This window comes from Echeneis naucrates, chromosome 19, assembly GCF_900963305.1.
Source record: "Echeneis naucrates chromosome 19, fEcheNa1.1, whole genome shotgun sequence".
NCBI lineage: Eukaryota > Metazoa > Chordata > Actinopteri > Carangiformes > Echeneidae > Echeneis > Echeneis naucrates.
Genome location: NC_042529.1, coordinates 15,873,810 through 15,897,784, shown reverse-complemented (window position 1 = coordinate 15,897,784; position 23,975 = coordinate 15,873,810). Strand labels below are relative to the sequence as shown.

The 23,975-nt window shown below is 39.9% G+C and overlaps 1 protein-coding gene across 1 annotated transcript in view; it reads left to right on the top strand.

Moving 5' to 3' along the window:
• rbfox3a (RNA binding fox-1 homolog 3a) overlaps positions 1–23,975 on the top strand; it is a 555,532-nt gene that overhangs the window by 275,443 nt on the left and 256,114 nt on the right. The window contains exon 4 of the mRNA XM_029527245.1: positions 4,232–4,294. Coding sequence (XP_029383105.1) covers positions 4,273–4,294 — 22 coding nt within the window. The 5' untranslated portion in view covers positions 4,232–4,272. The remainder of the gene's footprint in view (positions 1–4,231; positions 4,295–23,975) is intronic.

Sequence of the window (23,975 nt, the reverse complement as noted above, 5' to 3'; positions counted from 1 at the left end):
GTGTATTAGTGTCTGCCCACCAAGATGACATGGTCCTCAGTGTGTTATTCACTGATTAATGGATAATCAGACAAACTGCACGGCATCTGTCATTTTAGAAATCAGCAATACTAATGTTTAATAGAAGAGGCCTGTTTATTGTTTTAATAATCTCCCTCACATACACACACACACACACACACACAGTATAAATGACAGTGCGGAGGAGGGGGTGATTATTTTTGTCTTATTGGTCCTGAGGAGTGCAATCAATTTCCTCTATGGCTCTAGTCTCTCTCCTTCCCTCGCACCCTCTCACTCACTCACACACACACACACACACACACACACAAACACACGTACTGTTCTGTCAAACATGGAGCTCCACCATGAGCCACATCCAATCCCTCCATTCCCTCCATTCTTCCTGACTTGTTCCCTTTCTTCACTCTGTTCCTTCCTTTTCCTACTAAATTTCCCCTCCCTTCATCCTGTGTCTACTTCTCTTGTATTTTCCTTCTGATGAATGCCCCCCCATCCACTCCTGTTCCAACTGTGTGCCATTCCACTTGGTGACCACAGATTTACCACTCCTCTCCAAAAAACCCATTTGGCCCTTTTTGTTGTTCAACTTCCGTGAATGAATTTATTCTGTCTTCCTCCTTCCCTCCATCTATAACTCTATCTCTTTCTCTCTGGCACAGTGTGATGGGACACAGGAGGCTGCTGTAATTTGATTGGAGGTATTAAAGCTGATTTGATTAACCATGGGCCAAATTACTGGCTGCTTAATGGAATCAAGCCCAGTCACCTGCCAGGGGCCCCTAGTAGAGGTACTCAGCCCTGACACACAGACACACACACACACAAACAAAGCAGTTCCTTTCCTCCAGGCCGATCAGTAGCAGATGACAAAGTGCCATTGCTGTGAAAGCTGGGTAGGTCACCACACAGCATACTCCCACTTGTTGATATCTAACATCATTTCCTCTGACCATGTCAGCGTTCAGCGTTCATTCCTCCCAGGCTACCTTTCTAAATGTTATTTATCCTCCAGCTATTCATTAGAGGTAGCAGCAGCATCAACAGGAGGACATGCTTTTAATTAAACTAGTGACAAATGAGGTTTGTCCAGAGAACAGACACTGCGGGAGGTAGTTTTAGACCACAACACTCAGTTGATCTCAGATCTCAGAGACTTAATTTTATTCATTTTATTATTATTACATTGTATTATTATTGTTTTTTTTTATATAATTATTGTTTTTTTCATTATTATTATTATTAGTAGTAGTAGTAGTAGTAGAGTTTCTCTCTCTCCCACTCTCATCTGGCAGATGGCCGCCCCCCCAAGCCTGGTTCTGCCCCGAGGTTTCTGCCTCTTAAAGGAAGTTTTTCCTTGCCACTGTCAGTGCTTGCTCAATGGGAGATCTGTTGGGTCTCTTTAAATCATTTTATAAAGAGTTTGGTCTAGACCTGCTCTATATGTAAAGCTATACATATTGAGCACTATACAAATATATCTGATCTGATTTGATTTGATTTTAGTTTGTAGTAGTAGTACGACAGCCTCAATAGCAAGGGAAACAGTACCAGATGAGACTGTGTTTATGTTTGTGATTCTGCCATCCTGTAAGAAATGAGCCCAGAGGCTATCTGTGCAGCAGGTAATTGAGGCCTTCAGGGTGTGGACGTAAAAGCAAAACACATGACAGGCCTCACTTTTTTAGCAATTAAATGACTTAGAGCTTCTTACACCTCATGGAGGCCGTTCATTGTGAATGGCTACTAGCACGTGAGCAACGTGTGGACCACATCAGCCGCTTGTCTGACTGGTAGCTATAGCACAAAGTGTGTTGTTGGTGTTGCCTTCATTGATTGAACTTTGCTCACCAGTGACATTCCTCCACAATTGGACCAACCTGCTGCACTTTTGATCATGATGATGCTTAGTTTGACTTGATGAGCTGTGACAGTGAATCCATGCAGACCCAGGTAACCCCTATTGGTGCTTTAGGTTTGGTAAAATGCTTGTTCTGTGGCATAACATGCACATTTTTCATTCATTAATATTATATAATATATACCAAGATATAATGACATGGTGATGTTTCTTTTTTTTTTGTATCTCTGTAACACATTTGAAATATTTATCAGGGTTAAGCTGGCACAACTGTGTGTGTTTGTATGTGTCTGTGCGGGCTTTCAGAAGGATAAATACATCTGCTGCAGACATTTTGTCTATATTTGCTAAATAATGTGTAGATATTTCTGCTTTTGTTCAGAGAGGATGGGACGAAAAGATGAAAATCGTATTATACATTCTGTTGACAGCTAATTATCTCTTGCTATTGTTTGCTGAATGAATTCCATCATTGTTGTGAATGGATTCATTACTGTTTCACACTCTGTTCCACATCTAAACATAGTTCATTTTTGTTTTGTTTTGTTTTTTCTTCTTTTCTATTTTCCTATTTATTGTGTATTTTCTGTTTCAGCTCTGATACTTTTTTTTATCACCAAACTTGAAAGTGCAACCAAACCTCAATTTCTTTCATTCAACCTCTCTCTTTCACACACGCACGCAGACACACACACACACACGCACACACACACACACACACACACACACACACACACACACACACATACACACACATACACACACACAAACATTCATCCGCACACAGGAGGGATTAGACCTATAGATCAGATTAATGCCAGCCATTTAAGAGATGCTCACATACACACGGTCGCTGATGTCCCTTGCTTGCAGCATGCATTTTTAAGCAGAATAGGCTTCCCTCCAACATTACAGCCCATTAATTACCATAATACAACATTGAGCAGTCAGAGGTGCTGCTCCCCCCATCTTCCCCACTCTATTCCCACCAACACCACCTAGCACCACTGTAACAGCTGCTGTTTGGCTACAGAAGTAACCCCCCTTAAGAGTCATTTTTCATTTTTCCATCTTTCCTCTCCTGTTTTTTTTTTTTTTTTTAACCACGTCTTGGGAGCATGACTGTGTGTGTGCATGTGTTTAGATGTGTGTAGACATATATCATGACAGTGGTGCAGCAGCTCCAGATGTTAATGTGATTTCAGATAAACTGTATTACACAAGTGTCAATCTCTGTCAGTACACTGAGGCTGAATTAAATCTGTGGCTGTGGTCACTGATAGGCTGCATGAAATATTATTTCCTTTAATAACAGTGTTTTATCTTTGGATTATGAACTCAATGCCACTGTGGCAGTAGATGTATCCTCTAAAGTAAGCAAGTCTTATCTCTGAGCAGGTTTCTATCGAATCAGAGAGAAACGGATCAGCATGTTCTTAATATATTATAATATACTGTATTGAATCGTGAGCTGCTGCCATGAAAGGGGCCTGTTAGCCATTAGCTCATCTCCTGCTGAGCTTCTAAACCTGCTTTAGTTGCAAAGCACAATGATATCAGATAACTGTTTAAAAAAAAAACTAGTCATTTAAACCTTCCAGTGTTAACAATAATGATAATAATAAATAATAATAATAAAAAAAACTGACAGGGGAAATCCTGAACTGTGAAATTAATCAGTAAAGAATAAAACTCACACACAAAATTTAGAATGAGCTATCTGCTGGATAAATTTTATCTTACTTGATGTTCAGCTGCAAAGGAGCCCTTACAACTTATGTTCAAAACAATACCATCATTGACTGTCAATCACAAACCAATGCAAAGTAAACTCACAAAAAAAATGGCTATAGTTTTGCATAGCTTTCACTTCAATAATTCTTTAGTTGTTTAGTTTTTTGTAACGATGCAGAGCTAGCAATCATGCTGCTGTAGATTGAGAAATGTTAATTTTCTTATCTGAAGAGCTCCCGTCTCACAAAATAAAACATGAGCTCATTTGGTTAAATTCAGGATTTTGCAGCATGCCTTACTCTTTAACTTTGCTTATATATGCTTGTGTCTTATTTCCTGTCTAATTTCACACACCTGAAGTCTTTGGTTCTCATGAGCTGAACACTGAACACTGCAGTATAACACCCTGCTGCGGATTCATACCCATATTGACCTATGTTCTCTGTCTGATCTATAACATTCTGCTCATCTATTTGTGACTCTGCGGTGGTTTAAACCATCAGGGCTCTGTCTAATTTCTCTCTGGATCATTTGCCTCAAACAGCCAGTATTTGTCGTTAAAATGTGTCTTTGATGGCTAACTCTCTCACTCTCCGTTCTCTGTTTGTCTTACAGGGCAGCACAAACGTCCCTTCTCTCAGACCAGCCGCCTGTACATGGAGACCCCCAGTTGGGCAGGTCAGTGTTTTTATGTGTACGCGTTGCAAACACTCATCACATCTGTGCGTATGTTTTCACATCCACTGGGTTTTGCTGATACATGGGCTCAGGAATCAGGTACCCAGGAGTGTGTGTGTGTGTGTGTGTGTGTATGTACGCATAGAGAGAGAGAGAGAATGTGCTGACTGCAGTGCTTTGGTTCTGGGCATGCCCATTAGAAGTGGCTATAAATCCTGAGCGCAGTGCTCTCACTGTGTCAGCAGTCCAGCCAATGAATGGATATTAAATGCCACAAAAAAGTCTTTTAATTCTGCTGCTCCTGCTACACCACTGCTCTATCTATCCATCTATCTATCTAGCGAAATGGCATATTCTGCCCAGCATGCCCTTTTGTATCTATTGTTCATCCTTCCATTTTTCAGCATTAGCATCAATGAAAAACTCATAATGTTGGCCTTTTATTTTGAAATGTGTCCCTGAACATGCCTCATCTGATTGTGTTTTTATCATAGGTGGTGGTTGTGAATTATGTGGCTAGAGGTCTCTAGATTGCTCCCGGATGTGTAGCATTTAGTAGCAGCGGTTATTCATGCAGAGGCTCAAATGCCTACTGTTGATGTGTTGACTGATTGGCCAGTGTCGAATGAACTTGTGCGGTAGCTTTTTGGATCCTTAAACACAAAGTGTTTTGCCATTATGTTTCCCAGTTTCCACTGCGTGCATGATGAGTTTTTAGTGGAGGCTCGTAAACGTTGGCTGTAAATGCTCCGGTCCTAATGTTACCCCTGCACATAAGCACACACCCGGATCCCCACCTCCCCCTACCTGCAGCTCACCTCTCACTTCCAAACCTCTGTGCGGCTCGATCATAAAAAAATGTATTATTATTTCGATTAAATTTGAGCTTCTGAAGTGTGACCCTGGCTGTAGGTGTGGCCATCTGTCCTCCTGGCACATCAATACCAATCTAATAGCAGGAGGAAAGATCAATCACAACCAGCTTAGATCTGTGGATGCATACACAGCCTGTGTGACTTCTTTGCCGCCTCTGCACCAGCAACCTGTATGAAATCCATTGTGAGTGTTCACTTCTGACTGCCTCACATGGATACAGAGCCTTGTGTATTACTTTTTTTTTTTTTTTTTTGTTTGGCCAGATCACACTGCACAGACAAAAGAAATGAAGATCAAGAAGTTGTTTTGTGGATTTACATTATAAGCAAGCATTAAATTCTCATTAGAAAAGACAATGAGCTGAACATCAGAGAGCAAATATTTCTGAGCAGAAATCAGTTTCATCAACGTATGCCACGAAGGAGAGACAGGAATTTATAATAAGCATAATAAGCTGAAGACACAGGGGCACACACACACACACACACATGGTTCCTTCTCACTCTCCATAATATCAATTACAGCTTGGCCTTGTTCAGCCTCTATCAGTGTTCGTCAACAGGCCTCCAGGCCCAATCAAGGCTCTGCAGCCCAATTACACTGACACGGCAGCTAATTGGAAAGTTGCGCGTGGCTTAAAGAGAAGATCATTGTTGGAGAGAGTTGCAGTTCCTTTGAAGCTATGTGACAAGATTGGTGTTGGCAGTGTGTGTATACATAGCCAACAATAACGTTTTTATTGATATAGGCTGGTTATTCATCTTTGTTGTTTTTTATGGTATCTAATAAAATGTAAATTCTTCTATTTATAATTTGTGTTTCATTTCTCCTTTTAACCACTTAAAGTGTTTTGTTTTGTTTTTTTACTCTGCAGTTTCATTGCAGACAACAGACTGACTATAAAAGTGGACATGGACTATGAGTGGGTGCCGAGGAGCCTTAAACCTATTCAGTTTAATGACCATCAGAGGTTGGCTCTGTTCGTTGTAAAAATAAGTCTGATTGTATTGAAGTCTATCTGAATATGGTTGTACTTTTCTCTTAATTTATTAGCTCAGTAAATAGTTTCCCGATGTGATATCTCACTCCATTGTTTTTCAATACAACACAATGTTTATTTTTTTAAATGATGGTTGTGTTTCGAGGAAAATAGACGGTAAAACAAAGTATGTATCTGGGTGTGGCTACCTGGTGACCTGCAGGGCAGGTCAAATCCAGCCTGCACTCATCCACAGCTCCACCTTCTCCAAATATGATGTCTTTAAAATTATAAAGTTGAGGCCGCAGAACAGCTGCTCATAGTCACTGGGGGAACAGACACAATGTGACACTGCTTGCCACCACATTGTTCCTAAGACAGTACATCTGACATTTGGAAAATGAGTAAAGAAAAGTAGTAATCTAGAGGAACATTTATAAAAACCATTTCCTTCTTTTTCATAAAGTTAAAATTGCCCGCCCCACACACACACAACTGCCCTTTGTCTCTGGCAACTCTGCAGCAAACATATTATTTTCTCCGTTACTTAGAGGCCTCACCCAGAGGGTGTAGCTTGCCCCTAATCTCGAACAACCACTTCAAGATCCCTCCATCTGTGCAGGTGCCCCGACCACTGAGCTGCAGTTATAAGGGTAATTAGAAAGATTTGGTCCATCACTGACTCTCCACCCGTTAACTCTGAACAGTGTTAAAGATGGCAAAATCTTTTATTCACCCTACCTTCTATAAGTGGGGGAAAAAAAGAGCAGAAAACAGCAGGCGTTCATACACTTTATGTATAATATACTATATTAAGCAATATTACTCAAACAGCTGATGATTTCGATTTTACAGCTGGGAAATAAGAGACATATCAACACACAATCCACAGCAGCAGCAGCAGTAGCTGCAAATCGCCACAGACATGCAAAACACCACATTGCTAGGCAACGCTGTGGTTGTTAATGCTGCACAGTGTCGTACACACCTGTCTGAACGTCACTCTTCATCTCATACGCTGTTTGGTCTGCCGTATGTACAGCTTCTTGCTGTTTTACCATGTTGCATTTTGTTGGATCCTGTGTGTGCCTGTTGGTGACAAAACCGGGCAGGCGCATTTGATTTGGGAACAATGCTGTGGTGCTGAGTGGTGCAGCTGCTGGTTTTGTCTTTTAGGTTGCCCATTTGGAATAACTTACTCAGGACTCGAAAAGAAAACTTTTATTTTTACGCTGTATCAGCTGACAAAACCTTGATAATGTGTTTTCTGAGAAGTCCGGTTTGACAGTGTCACAACTGCTTATTTGCATTAGTAAACTAGTGAACAAAGTTGTGTTGGTTTAAATGAGTCTGACCCTTTAGGTGGAGCATTGTTGCTCGACTGGTTCATTCATCCAACAGTTCTCATCCTCCATCTTTCCTAGTGATGTTTAGCGTCATTTCTTTACATTGAACCTTTCTATAGGCTCTAGTGGGTGATGTCACAGCCAATCAGGGTGTCTCATTCAGAGACCTAGCTGTCAGCTACTCGTACAGTCATCATGCTCAATCCTGTATTTTTCTGTTTCAGAGTGAGGAGAAGTTGCTCTACATTGATTGTTTGGACAGAATAAAGACAGAGATGCACGGGCAATAAGATATTCAGAGCATTAGGTGCTTTTGAACTGATTTTACATCAATACCGATCAAAAGAATGAGCATATTTTTACCTGATGACTCTTCATCAGGTAAAAATATAGATGAGCTATAGAACAACTCGTGTACAACTTTCTGTGTTGAATTTTTATCATAAAATAAAGAAAGTCAAGATATTTTGTTTTGTTTTTTTAGTTTAGTTTTTTAGTTTAGCATTTGAAGGCTGAGGTTGTACTGATTCTGAGCATGTGGGTTGTTGCACATGGTGAAATCATGTTTAACGGCATAAAAAAAACTGAAAAGTCTTAATGTGGGTTGAAAAGGATTAAAAGAAGTAACATAAAAAGCAAAGGAATAATTAAGAGAAGAAATGTGTGTGGGTCTTTTGGTGAGTTCAGATGACATTTTTCAAAACTCTGAAAAACAGTTATATTCTTTCTTGCCATGAGGAACATAAAGCTGTGGATATTTTGATCTTTTTTCTTTCTTTTTTTTTAACTTTTTCTTTTCAGCCTTGAGTGTGGGCAAAAATATTGAGTATATCTTCAAGGATCAAATTTAAAAACAGAACATATGGTCACGAGGAAAACCAGAAAAGCACAAAATTGAAAAAAGTGACATTTTATGAAAAGAGAAGCTCAGCAGATTGGTCCTCATTTTTAGCTTTTTGGTGAAACTTTGTACTTGTCAAGGTCACATGAAGAAACAAGGAGTCTAGCCTAATTCCAACGGCAGTCAGTCTTCCTGTGATTAATTGTTCAGTTTTTCTATCTGCAGCCTTTGGCACTAGTGAGTTCCCCAAACAAGTGTTCTTCTCTGCCGCCCTGTAAAAGCTTCATGAAACTTGCCTTTGCAAAAATGATCTAATTAAGTCAAGGGTCTTCTGTTGCCCAGAGGTTAATGGAAGCTCGTGTTCCCCTGGTTGTGAAAGCAATCTCACTCCTACAGTTGTTTTACATTTGTGACACATTTGTTATCAGCTGACTCGGGACAGACTGGTCAGTTTCTGCAGCGCAGACTGAAAAACTGAACATGGACAAAGACAAGATAGCGGGCCTGATCCACATAGAAGAGTGTTCAGCACAGTGATTATTGACTGGTGATTGATCCCCACACACAAACTAATTCAAACTGTACTTGTGATGCGGATTGCTCTGTGCTGAGTGGTGGAATTCGACCCCGTAGTCATTTGTTAATGTTAGTGAAGCCATGAAAGTTTGTTTCCTCTTCGTTAAAAATTAAAGCTTGGCCTTAATGGTGATAGCACAAAGCAGCCAATAAACTGTTAAAGCCATGCTTACATTATTAACATAGATACACACCATAGTCCTAAATAGGAAAGATTGCTATGATAGTTTTCTATCTGACACGCACACACACAGACGGCGATGCATGTGCAAATACTCATTGGCAGCAGAGGGTGGAAGGGGCTCAATAAACACAAACTGTGGATTCATTTGCTTCTACACACAAGCAGAAAGAGAACAAGAGCTCAGGGGTGTGAATGACAAAGGTTCTCTTTGTATTTGTTAAAGTGATGTCCAGTGTCTCTGAGCTGCTTTCAACACTCCCAGAAAAGCCATTACAATTAAAGGAGTGCCGGCCAGAATGAAGGGAAATGGAGAAGAGTGTGATGAGAGTGAAAGAGGAATGTCAGCACAAAGACTGGTCGAGATGCTTTTAGCCTCTCTCCACAGGAGTAATGTCCAATTACGGTTCTGTTTGAGCCCGCTGCTTCGTGCCATCATCAGTGCACAAGTGCCAGCTTATGGTCCTTTCAATGGGCCGATTGTCAGCTGTCATGGATCACAATCAACTAGCGAGTCATCTGGGCCATCCGGAGGAGCGCTGCATTTCACATTGAATATTCATGTTGTTTTACTGGTTATAATTGGCTGGAGAACTCTAAGGCAATGAGCAGCAAGCATCATCATGACTAACCCTCATTCCCGCACACACACAGGCACCTTTACAGAGCCCTCTAATAAGCTTGATATTGCTTCTCTACACCTCACATTATGTTTTTGTGCACTGTGGGATCCAGTTCCATATTCTTCTCTGCTGTGTTTTAAAAGAAAAAGAGCCGATGAGTGTGTGTACAGTGGATGTGTTGCAGTTTCATCTTCTCTAACAATGACCAGCAGGGGGTACCAGATATTTAGCTTTCCTGTATTATTCTCTGGTTCGTTGCACCACTTTCTGAAAAGATTGTTGTTGAATCGTTGCGTTGAATCACTTCACAGCAGTGACTGCTTTTTATTTTGGTGCTGTTCACTGAAATCCCTGCAGACTGGCTTTCTGTGTGCTTGAGTAGTCTCCAGGCTATAAATCTCTCCGTAATTTACAAAAAGACACCAAATTAAAAAAAGGCATTTATCTTTATTTTCTTGAATCAGATTTTTCTTCCCATAATTTTCAACTTGAGTTAGAAGTTGCAGCACCAGCAGCAACTTTATCTTTTTTGATCTTAAATTTGAGCATCACATCTTACAGTACTCAGCAGATAATGTGAAAATAACTAGATAGCTGTTATGGCTGAATAGCCTAAAAAGCAGTCTATGCTATACACCATAGTTGTATTTTCATTGTATTTTGATAGATTGTGTTAATAATTCATGTAACAAAACTCTGTAACCTTACTGATACATTGTCCAGTCTGTCAGGAACACAACTGTTCACAGATTTTTTTCCTTTCAAAGTGTCCCAGATTGGATTGTTTAATGACTGGCCCAAATCACATGGAATCTGATCTTTTCAAATCAGATTTTTTCCATTTTCATATGTGATTCTAAATTAGATACAGACCTTTTTTTAAAAAAAATGTGACCTCAGTCTCTGCGGCCATACAACCCGTATTTTGAATTCAATGCAATTTTAACGTCGCTCTAGATCAACAATGGCGCAGGAGGGAGCCACAAAACTAAACAAACATGGTGGACAGAAAATGAAAATAGAATATTAGACCTTACTAAACTATAAATGCTAACATCTGTGGCTCTCCATGTCTGTTATTGCTGACCTCTCCTATTTTACGTCCGTACACAAAGTGCTGTATATGGGGTCTCGCTGCTCTTCTTCTGGTCGCATCAGGGATAGGACCAGTTCATATTTCAATCCAAGGTTTAAAAGACAATGTGAACAAAATCTGAGCAAGAAAGAAATTAGAATTGAGCAGTAAGGTTGGCAGTGTGAACATTACCACTGTCACAGCTCGGTCGGGTCTCGAAGCTACACGGCTTGGTGCAGGTTGTTGTAGTCCAGGTTTAAAGTTCTTTCATGGTTACAATAACAATGTGGTTACATTCTTTTGAACAGTCAAGAATAGAAAGAAAGAACATAAATGGTTTGTTTCACACAACTTTACCGCTTTTTAAACCACACCAACACGGATTACCTCAAATGTCTGTTGTACTGTAAGCTTCAAGGAAGGACTTCATTAAACTTTGTGGGTCAAAGTTCAAGAGAGAGGTCACCAATGTGATAAAACTGATGGTACATTATTCACAACATACGCTATCATCAATGACAGAGAATCAGAGAATTTGAACATTCACCAGGAAGTACTTCCCTAAAGTCTAAGATACAATTAACATCAATCAATTAATAAAATCATGATGTCAGTGGTTTGACAGTGTGTAATCGTGTCTGTGTATCAATTTTCAGATCATGACACACTGACTTACACTCACTCCTGCCCTACCCGTGTGCCAATCACACTGCAGTCCATGTTACATGCTGAGGCTTCTTGTTGCAGGCACTTTTCACCTGTTTAATAATCAGCAGCAAGACGGGGTCATAAATGAGTGTGTGCTTGTTTATGTGTGTCTGTGTGTGCAAGAGCAGTTTGTTTACACACATTTGTAATCAGTTAGAAAATATTACGTTGAAAATGTTCAACAGCTGTTGTCACATCCTCAGGTCAGACAGTTCCATCCTCCCCTCTCCTCTAAAACTCCCTCTCTCCTTTCTTCCTATACCTCTCTCTCTTTTTATTCTCTCATTCATCATGTTGACACCAGCACGGCTACTTTTGTGAAATGGAGAAAAATGTTTAAGTCAGCTTTTCTCTGTCTCTCCCTCCCTTCCTCCCTCCTGCTCTCCATCCCTTTTGGCCATCTAGATATGTGTATGTGACTCTGCATTCGTGCGCGTGCGTGCATGTGTGTGTGTGTGAGGAGGGCAGACGGGAGTAATTTCTGCTCAGTGGAAAGCACTTTACATATGACACCCGTACGGGATTCGGCTGCTTGCAGATGCAGAGTTGCTAGTTATTAGTGAATTGCTTCACATTTGCCCATTTGCCACCTTAAACTTCGCACAGAGAGAAACACACACACAAACACAGGCACACACACATTTACACAGCTTTGCATGTTCCTACAGAAGTAGTTTTTACTCTGCTATCATTTCACAGCTTACAACACAGTGGAACAGAGGGATTTAAAAAGGAAGCTGTGTCTGTCTTTCTCACTCTCTCTCTCTCTCTCTCTTACACGCAGTACAAATAAAATAAGTGTGTTCTTCATCTCCCCATATGTCACATCCACTTAGCCCTGATTTGGTGTGATTCCTGTTCTTGCTTTATGGGAGGATGTGTGTATGTGTGTGTGAGTGTGTGTGTGTGAGTGAGAGAGAGAGAGAGCTTGCCAATATTGCTCTTTTCCACTAATATGCGATATGCAGCAATATGGAAACTTTTTCTTCACAGTGTGTGTGTGTGTGTGTGTGTGTGTGTGTGTGCGTGTGGACACACCTGCTCATATGTGCATGCATGAGTAGCTCATACATGCCTGCTTCATCTGTGGATGTGTGCAATACGGTAATATGACTAATGAAGAAAGCGTGTGGAGTGTGTGGTCCTGTTTTAGTGAAGGCATGATTGTGCCATGGTATTGAATCCAGGAAATCAGTTTGGCTCCTATCCTTCATGATAGACTGACATTTAACAGCACTTATATTAATGGGACGTCTTCTATTACCCGTTGATTTGAGATAGCTCAGGTGTATGTCTGAGGGTATGTGTCGTTATTACATCAAATCAAACATGCACGTTTACTTGCACTGTGTCCCTTGCGTGTAGATCATTTTTGTATGGACTACTTTATATAAGTCTCAACTCTTCAGCTGCTCCTCATATTTGACATTTGTATGACTTTTATTACTTCTGGGAATGATGTTCATTATCATTAAGGGAGTACTATGGCATTGATATACAGCCTTAGTTTAGCCTAAGTTTAGCTTAGGGTGTGACTGGTTCATCTGGCCCAACTTGTGCCTCCACTGGAGCCCAACAGTATTTAAAGGTCCGGTTTCCTGTAATTGTCATGTGGTACCACAGAGGCTGCTGTTGCCATTGTACGCCAAAAGTTACCTTGTCTCACCTTCACCTCACCTATCACCTGCAGGCTTGTGTAGTGTGAGTGTCTGTTATTTTGTAGACATATGAATGTGCTGGCATTCTCACTGACCCTTCAAGTGTATGGATGTGTGTGTGCCCTCATCTTTTTCAATTTTGTTGGCGTATTAAATTCATGCTGTACCTACAAAAATAATGTGTGTGTGTGCTTGCATGCGTGCAAGTGGAGGCTACACCTGATTAGGTCTTTCCTCTCTTCCTCACTCATGGTGATAAGGCTTTTGTTAGCACTCTTTAATCTTCATTAAAGATTGAAGTGCAGGTAGGGGAGAAACTTAGCGAAGTGGAGATGACAATTAAAATTTAAACTGCGAGATAAGGCCCTATCTGTGACTCCCACCATTCTGCTCATAGCTTGTCCACTTGGATGCTGTATAGGTCGTAGTTATTACATAGTCGAAGCTGGTAGAATTACATTGTGGGACGTCAGGCTGAAATACATCGTGGTTCATTTGCAGCAGCCATGATAACAATGAGAGGACCATAAACCTGACAGCACTGTTATCTGTATTGGTGCCTATATTCAATACTTTTTGGATAGCTGAAAACACTGCAGCCAGTCCATTTTGTGCCTTCTTATTCTTAAGGTCTTGTCCATTTATGACCCCGTATATGCTTTGTGTTTTGGCACTGTTGGATAGGGGAGAGCTAGTTGGTGAGAGAGAACATACTTTGCAAATGGGCTTTAGTCAGTTTTAGTCAGTCCCCAACTGTCAATTGGAGGAGCCTTGTTCTTCTATCCAATGAAAAGAAAAGAGACCATAATGATTGTATATCTTCTGGCCTAGGTCTTTAGCCAAACCACCTACATAGACCACACATGATTTATCAAAGGCTAAATGCAAATATGGGGCCAGTTCAGGTGAACGGATGGAAAACAAGAACCAAACTATCTCTTCTTGTTTCAGCCTTGGTCTTCTGCCTACAGTAATTTCTGGCTTTACTTTTCTCTACAGCTCCCTTTGGAGTCCATGTAGTTGAATCAACACCTCCCTAAAACAATTTGGATAAAACATCCAAAGGCAACCTTATTGCCTAAATACAGTTTGATTAGGTGCCAAGTGCTGTCATCATCATTTGCTCATAGATGGCAGAAGTTAATGGCGTTTATTTATTTCTTTATTTTTTCAGTAGACAATAACTTCAGAAACCACAAATGGAATGGATTATCCTCTTAAGAGCAAAATTAGAAGTCTGTCTTTTGAGAAATAAAAAATATATAATATATATATATATATATATATCCCAATTCCAGCCTGCCACAGGAAATGTATATAAACCAAAAATGCTGATAAATCCTACAAAGAAGATGCTTTTTGTTTGTTTCTCTTGCCTCCCGAGTTGAGCTTAGAGGGGATGAACAAACTTCTAGGTTCTGAAGAAGAATGACATGACATTTGGACATGAGAGTAGCATGAGTAATCCAGATGGTGTAATACATTTGTTTGTTAGTTTTTTTATGGAAAATGCAAAAATCTTTTTGGATTTTGAGAATCAGTTTCTGAATCCAAACTGCCAGCGTTTCTATGTGGACTGAGTACTTTGATACTTTCACAAGAGTCAGACAGCACTTAGACCTGCTTTATAATCAAAGAACACATGGGATTATACAATATAAGGCCTTCAATGCTAATATTTCTGTCTGTTAAATCCTATAGTCAAAAAATCTATAGTCACATTTAGCCAGTTACCCATAGGAATTAGTCATAATAGATCCAGAATAAGCCTGTGAGTGGCTTGAAGGGAGGGCATGTAGTACACAATAAAATGATGCGTTTTATATTTACTTTTTATATCCTGTTTATTTCTCCAACCACACTTGTTTTTTTGTTAAATGAGATTTTTCCTAGGAGCTGTATTGGTTAGTCAGGGCTCTCCATTGGGCAGACAAATGTTCACTCTGACCCTCTCTGTTTAAGCCTTGGAGGGGAACATGCCACTGTTGCGTGGCTGTACTATACACCACCAGTCCTTTACTGCTGGACATGTCAGTGGGTGGCTTCAACAAAATTAAAGAACTGCTTAATAAATAATATCCCCCCTCCATCCTTCAATAATTGATGATGACAAATTCCTCCAGGCACTAATTAGATCAACAAGAAATTAGTATTTATTGGAATACAGGCCTTTAGAAAAGGTCATATTGAATATTTGCTCAACCTCTAGTCTTCCATGAAACACTCTTTCATGGTTATCTAAAACGTTTTAATGGAAAGTCTATTGCTCAATACAGTCAACAGTGTTTGAATAGTGTTGAGTGGGGGAGTGGGTAAAAGGGGAGGACAGTGTGGAGGGATGTTTTCTATTCAAACTGCAGTGAGCTCTTCTCTATGCTTCTGGTATGCCTTTTACAGTTGTATAAGTATCAAAATGCTATTTAATTAAAATGGCATCAAGCATGTCACGCTGTTTAATCTGGTGGGAATAAAAGGTTGGTTGTGATAGCTGAGAAACAACTGAGCCGACTAATGGCTGAAGAAGGTGACTTGGGCTAAATATGGAACTAGCAGCCAGAGACGTCAGGGGTGGGACCTGGGCCCTGGGAGGTTTTCAGATGGGACAGGGGGGTAAAATAGGACCTACACTCTGGCTGAGAGAAAAAATCATATTTGGACAAGAAGGTAAAGTTGAGAAGGAATGAGAGGTGGAACTGATGTGCTCTGGATTCTATCCTGCCAATTAAGTTGTATTAAAGAAGTTTTGAAAATTGAGACTGAGACCACAAATTTCATATACAGTCTGCGATGTGCATATAAGCATATATGGCAGAGCAAGACGACAGTAATGATGATCACCCCTCAAGGAGGGATTTTCTGACCTTGAAATCCACATAGTATGGAGCATTTTGATTCAACACAGAGTACCTGGCCAAAGCATGCTGTTGCAAATGTAAACATGATAGACTAAAGCTTTAAAAGTAACTAGACCACTCTTTATGTAATCACCCCACAGACGTGGTTAAAATCAGCACTAAACCATCCATAAATTGTGAGCTTTCCTCTCTTCTTTAGAACCTGTCCACTGACGTACATTATGCTGAGGTTGCTCCTGCCACAAGACTTTGAAACCATTAAGCACAGAAGTAGTCATCACCAACACCTAGAAGGCATTTGTTTTCTTTAATGACAAACATATAGTAAAGAAAATCAATTAAAATCAAAGCTTATTTATATAGAATTTAAATTGTGTTTACATCACGGAAGGCTGAAATTTAAAAGGCATTAATGAGTTACAGCATCTGATTTCTGGGTTCCAAACCTTTGAGGCTCTGATAGGACTGTTGCAAATTTTGACCTCAGGGTGACCAGCAAGGTCAATGCGCTGATCTTAAATCTTAGGTGGGAAAAAACACTGTCATTGAAGCTTTCATATAATTGGAAATGAGGCTATTTAAAGCCTTAAAAGTCAGCAATTAATGCTTGAATCAATGAAAATTCTTACAGGGGCCAAATCTAGGTGGGCAAATGCTAAAGTAATACAATTATACCTTCTATACCTGTCTATATTTGCTGTAGAACTAAGACAAACAGGAGCAGCAGCAGCATTGCTATTTGAGTTGATGAACTACTCAGTTAAGCTCTTAGGAGCTCAAACCAGCTGGGACCACTTTACAATAGGACTGCCCTTATTAAGAATTAAAAGGTTTATAATTAGGATATTACGGTAGCTGTTAACACTTTATATGTTAATATATAAATTATAAACCAGTTATTGAACAGATTCAACCCACTCATGCAGACTCACCATTTGGAAAGATCATGGTGAGCATTAAGTCAACCCCTGTGATTATAGTGAGGATGACTAGTGATAATGCATTATGGTAGCAACACTGTCTTTATGGTCTTTATGGATTTGGTCCATTGATAAGCATTGTTGCTCTTTTATTTTTTATATGGCAAGTCATATTAGCAGATTTAAAACTGTTTATCAAGTGTTTTAAAACTATTCATTCATTAATTCTTTCATTTATCTTCTACCACTTATCCATTTCTGGGTCACTGGAGGTGCTGGAGCTAATCCCAGCTCACATTGGGTGAAGGTGGGGTACACCCTGGACAAGTCACCAGTTCATTGGATGGTGGGAGGAAACCCATGTAGGCACAGGGAGAACATGCAGAAAGGCCCCAGGCTGGGAACCAAATCTGCTGCCTTCATTTTGTGGGGCAACAGCGCTAACCACTATGAGGCTGCGCTGCCATTTAGAGACTGATTAATATAAAATAATAAAACCTGTATAGAACCTTCATAAGGCTGCTGTTATAGTGTAATTTAAAGATGTTTCCACAATGGTGATACTCATCTCTTGAAACCTCTCATTCTTTTTCTAAAACTGCAAATGCAAAACTCAACAAACTCCTTTAATCTGAGCTCAGAACCAAACTCAGTTTTCAGTTCCTGCACAAAGCCAATTAAAATAAAAATGCTACTGATCACTCCTTACATGCTGAATAACATTGCACAAGACAGAGCAGAGCAACATATTCACATAAACTGTGAATAATTTTATGTTGTGTCTAAACATTGACATTGTGTGTAACCTATGCTTATTGGGTCGCTATTATGCTTCAGAATGTGTTGTATTTAGAGTGATAAAATTTGTTTCTAAATATCTAAATGTTAATTTGAATGATGGGTTCAGGCCACTGAGCTTTGGCACAGAGGATCAAATTAAAAAACTAGTCTATAGGCTTGTCAAAATGAAAAACAACGGTTTAACACAGTTGTTAATGACAATGCATTTTAACTGACATACAAATTCATCACACGTCCTCATTGAAAGCTTGTAGGACTTAAAAATTCAGATATATAAATGCAATAATTGCTGTGAAAACAGATAACATATTTTTATTTAAAAATGCAGTAAGGCAGTGGTAAATAGATGATTTTCCATTTTTTCTTTGTATTTTGTACTGTTAATTTTGGAGGAACCTTTAGGCTGCTGGATGTCTCATCTGAAAACTAAGCTGAAGGTTCAGTTCCTACAGTAGATGCCTGAGGACAGACCTCAGATTGTGGCTGAGTTAGTAAATCATTTACAGATGATGATAATATTGTTAGTGGAAATGCATTTTTTCCAGAAGTCATCTTTTGCAGTTTTCCCTTCAAGATTAATTTGATTCACTAGCACGTCCCATTAAGTGCATTTTTTTTTCATTAAAAAGTCTCATCAGAGTTCAGATATGTTCTAAAATCTATTAAAACTATGCGCTCCTCAGACAGACTTTGAAAAAAACCTGCAGCACATCCATATCATGTATACATAACATAATATATATGTGTGTGTGTCATCTGTCATTTAATAATTCAACCTGTTTTATGGTAGATTACATTTTGATATGAAATGTGTTTAGGCAGCATGGCAGCAGTGGTTAACCCTGTTGCCCCACAATAAGCAGGTTGCGGGTTCAGTTCCCGGCCTGGGGTCTTTCTGTGTAGAGTTTCCATGTTCACCCTGTGCTTCTGTGGGTTTCCTCAGGGTACTCTGGTTTTCTCCCACCGTTCAAAGACATGCATATTTAGGTTAACTGATCATTCTTAATTGGCCATAGGTCGGCGTGTGAGTGGTTGTTTGTCTGTCTGTGTATATTCTCATTCATCCAGGTCATAGCCAATAGTCCGTCCAACAATTGACTCAAATGCAACTGGACTTAGGACTTAGGTTTCTCAAAGACGTTTCACCTCCTTATCCCAGGGGCTCCATCAGTTTGTAACGCATAGGTCTGGCTAGTCTTCACTAGTCTGACAAAACAGTGGCGTTATACCCAAGTTTTTTACACTTCGTGGAGTTTCACTGACCATTGTTAGTCCTGTGAGGCCTCACAGGAGGCTCATCATTAGGAGTCGGAACGGTCATCATTAGGAGTCATGTGAACCCGCTGGTGAATGACTGTTGTTAAGATAGTACAGTTGCACTCAATTCAATTGTTGGTCTTTGTCTGTCTCTGTGTGTTTGCCCTGCAATGGACTGGGGACCTGTCCAGGGTGTACCCTGCCCTCAGCCAATGTGAGAAGGGATTTGCTCCTGCACTGGCTGTGACAGATAAGCTATGGAAGATGAATGAATGTGTGTTTTAGTATATAGATCCATTACGATTCATTCATTCACAATGGATTATCTACTAATAAAAACAGAAATACTTAATTGTGAGTGCAGATTTTTTACATTTCAAATACAAACCCAATTTATCATCAAAGAACTCAAAATAACAAACAGCCATTGGAAGTAACAGCAATCCTCTATCTCTGACTATCAGCCGGAGTTTTTAGCTCACCTGAGCCTGGAGAAATGGGGAGGGTTGCAGCAGCAAGGGCATGCTTTGCATTGCTTTGTTTTGCATACAAAGGCCCTGAGTTCAAACCCCAGCCACAAGGCAAACCAGTGGTAAGATTGTGCGGGTCCTCAGACCGGATAAAAGGTTGTGACAGGAAGGCGTTAAAACTATGGCCAAATCAATCATTCAAGTCACAGAGCAGACTTGCTATGGCTGCCTCAAAAAGCCAAAAGAGAAAATGTGTGTGTGACTACTCAAATCGTACTTGGAGGTACAATTCTGGCACACATTAATTACTTCGCCTGATGTGCAAGCATCATGGGCCCATTTGTTGCATCTCACACGCTGCACCTAAATCTCCTTTAGGCGACTGTCTGATGCTTCAGTTAAAATTGAAACTCAAACATTGAAACTCATTAATTATCATTTCTCTTATTCTGTTCTCTCCTTCCTTACTTAAATTCATTCTTTAATCCTCCCCTCCAAGCTGTCACATGTGGCTTCTTGCCCCAAAATCATTGAGACAACTTGCCCAAAAATGTGTGCTAATATTGATTAAATCTCAAGGTTAGCTCAACATGGAGCTGCAGCTTAAGTTTCAAAAGACCCTTTAAGAGTAAATTCATATCTAATAGAGTTTTAACACATAAAGTGTAAAGAGTAATTACTTCTCTTTTGAAGGTGAAAAATAAGAACACTGTGCTCGTCTCAGAATAAAGTGACATTGACAAACTGTGAACAGAAAGTATACCATAGAAAACTAAAACAAAGTAGTTTGGGTATTTTTTTTAGAGAGACTGCTAGTGGAGGTACGAAGAATGTGACAACCCAGTGCACCCTCGTGCTCCCTTTTCATTGGCTGACTGTTTTCTGTGCGATCAAAGAAAAATATAGCAGATTTCAAAGAATTGCACAGGAAAACTGAATCCTGTAAGACTATACTGTGTGTCTGAGTGGGCTGAGCTCAGGTTACAGCTAAGAGTTGAGTCTGCTTAGTTGTGACATCACAAAGTTCAAGAAGTCCTGACAGCTGATGGTAAGGATCAGTTTCTGAAAAGAGCTTGTGTAAATTTCTCAGTTTCTGCTTATCAGACATAAGCATTTACTTTCCTTTATATTTTATTGGGACCTTCATTTTAAAACATTGGTTTTATCATGTGCCATATAGTCTTTACTTACTCATATTGTTGTGCATAGAGTTATGAATCATAAAAAAATGTTAAAAGTGGGGAATGATGTCGAATTGGCTGATTGTATAACTACCTCCACAAGTGTTTGTTGTAAAAAGGCTAACTTCTCTTCAGGTCAAAGGTAATGAGGAGTTTTCAGCTATGAGTTTGACTTTACAGCATGAAAGTGGCTTCAGTCATATCACGTTTATGCATCACATTCAAATGGAGACTGTGTGATTATTTGTGTTTCTCTCTGATATCATTCTCTCTTACACACACACACACACACACACACATCCACATAGACACACAGCAAGAATATTAGGACACATAAGCTAGTCTATTTCATATGGTCTGACACACACACGAGAAGTTACTAAATGTGTTGTGTGTATTTCTGCATGTCACATGAGAAGTTGTGAGTTAACCTGACACTAGCTTGTTGGATGTTTGCTCATTGTCTTCACACTGTCCTTGAGTTGAGCTAAACAAGAATTCTTCATACAGCTTTCAGTCCCGCTTCAGGCCCTCCTTTAATCAGCAGCCTTCTAATTAGCTCTTGGCATGGTAATGCACCCTGTGCTTTTCTTTCTCCCACTTGTTATACTAACCTATTAGCGCGTATTAACATCAGGGCTGATTAGCTGTGGCTCAGCCCCTATGGGGCGCCCAAGCCAGATTCACTTGTAGTTTTATCCAGCGTAACATGTTTCACTTGGGGTGGAGAAACTTCTCTGAGAGGAATATAATTCCTTTTACACCTATTTGATGATGTTTAGCCAGTTAATAAAAGTCAGGGGATCTATTATTTCAGCAATTCACCATGTTGTCATAGCCAGTCAATACCTAGGGGAAAGAGGAGAAGAAAGGGAAAGGAAATAAATTCTTCAACCCCCTACCGCTGTCTCTCTGCCGTGTGATATAGTGAACATAAAACATGATGAAGCTGTGTGATCAGACAGAAGAGGCCAATGACTGACCAAGGCTTTGATGGGCTTATTATTTTAACTTTGATTTATGATAATTGACCTCTAAGTGTAGACGGTCATAATTAATGATGAGGGGGAAAAGGCCATCTCACTCTTGCTCTAGTCTTGCTCTTTCTCTCTCTCTTGCTCTCTCTGTCTGGTTTTACTTTGTCAGTTAAGTGTCTTTGGCTTCACAATAATAAGAATGATCTTATTAGCAGATATCAGATCTCAATAGAAAAGGGCATGATCTCCATCCCAACAGCCCAGCACAGTTTTCTTTATGATAATGTCAAGAATGCATCACAATTTAACTAGCTTGATTTGGATTTGAAAAAAAAAAATCAACAACAACAACTGTCTACTACCATCTCTTACTCTCAGTTTCCACACCTCATTTAGATCGGCCCCACCCCATATATGGCAATAAAGTTAAGTGGATAGCTAGTGGCCTCCACCCTCTTCTGTGATTGAGCATCAGTCAATACAGTTGATCAAACATCAGCACTGTTGTCATTAGTCTGGATTCATGTTCATGTTGTCAGACTGGCCACATGGCAGCACCATGGGAGTGACTGCTGGGCCATTACTAAATAACTAAGTCATACCTAACCAGTTGCCTGACAACACTAACAGAAAAATACATACCAGAGTAACTTGAAGTGGGTTAGGGTGCAAACTGATGGAGTATTTCATCACTGGCTTGCTTTGCCTGTAAGTGTTGGGGTCTCTGTGACACTTTGATCAAAGATTTTGTGTTTTGGAAACTTTAGCAGCTGCTCAACCTTTCGCTTTGTGTAACTGTGGCGTTTCTGTATTGAAGTTTACGGGCTCCAGTAACCATTTCATTTATCACCTTATTACCCTAAATGTTTTCCCAACGAGTTTATGGTCTCAGCCTTTATTTTCTTCAACAAAAGTCTTCAACAAAAACTTGTGACATGGGGAAAATAACCCATATTTTATGCATTGTGCCTATCATGTGTTTGACCAATTCTCACAGGGTCAAATGACATCCCTCACTCCAGCTCCACATTCTCCTCTAAATATGGTTTCTTCTGATTCAATAAAAAAACAACAACAACAACAACAAAAGTATAAGCAAAATGACCAAGAACTCACAAACTTGAGGCCTCAAAACGGCAATTTACAAAACAATCTGTGGCTCATGGTGATTTTCCACTGGTCCATAACTCATGATTTTTTTTAAAAACATTGTGTCAGTTAGAGCCATAGCCAGCAAGGCAAAGGTCCGTTGCATTGGCATCATCCCGCCTAATTACTTCTGCCAGCAAGCCAGTGAACATGAATGATTCTGATGCTAGTCTTGTCTGTTTCACTCACCCTTTAATTTCCCCCATCTACTTCTTCTCCATCCTCCTCCTCCCATCCTTCCGATGGGAACGGGAACAGTGAGAGATTTGGAGGGAGAGATGACAAGATGAAGATGCTGTGCTGCTTTTGTGTCTTTGGTTGGGTTGGAAGACTGTTAGACTTGTGGAGGGCTGAGAAGAAACAATGAGGAGACTGATTTGAATCCATGATGAATGTGCTTTTCATCTTACTGCTTCCTTGCTTCTCATTCCTTTTGAGCTTTCGGTCTCCTTTTGTCTCTCCTCCATCTTGCATTTTTTCCCTTCCCCCTCGGCTTTCTATATTTTTTAAACTTCTGTCTTTTCTCTGTTTCTTGAGCTAATGATGTGTCGTTTGTGAATGATCCAGCTCTGAAAATAGTTAACAGTTTATAAATGATATACAGTACAGGCCAAAAGTTTGGACACATCTTCTCATTCAAATGAATAGGAAAGTGTGTCCAAACTTTTGGCCTGTACAGTACAGTCAATCAGAGATTGGCCCTTTTTTTTATAAATTGAGTTGGATATTTAGGTTTTTGTACTTTGGGACTTATTATCTGTAGCATAATGCTCCAAGTTATGCTTGTTAAATTGCCAAAAAAAAAAAAAAAAAGCCATATAAATAACAAAGAAATGTTATAATGTAGAGGCAGCACGGTGGCCTAGTGTGTCGCCCCACTACAAGAAGGTTGTGGGTTGGGAACTGGCCCCAGTCAGTTCTCCCAATGTCTGCATGGGTTTCCTCCAGGTACTCCGGTTTCCTCCCACTGTCCAAAGACATGCATGTCTAGGTTAAATGGTGACTCTAAATTATCTGTAGCTCTGAATATGTCATACAATTGACTGGCGAGCTGTCCAGGGTGTACCCCGTCCTCACCCGGAACGTTGGCTGGGATTGGCTCCAGTACCCCCCCATCCTGAACCTGGACACAGAGAAAGTGGTAGAAGATGGATTGATTAATGTTATAATGTATGTTATTTACATGTGGAATCAATTTTGCTTACAAT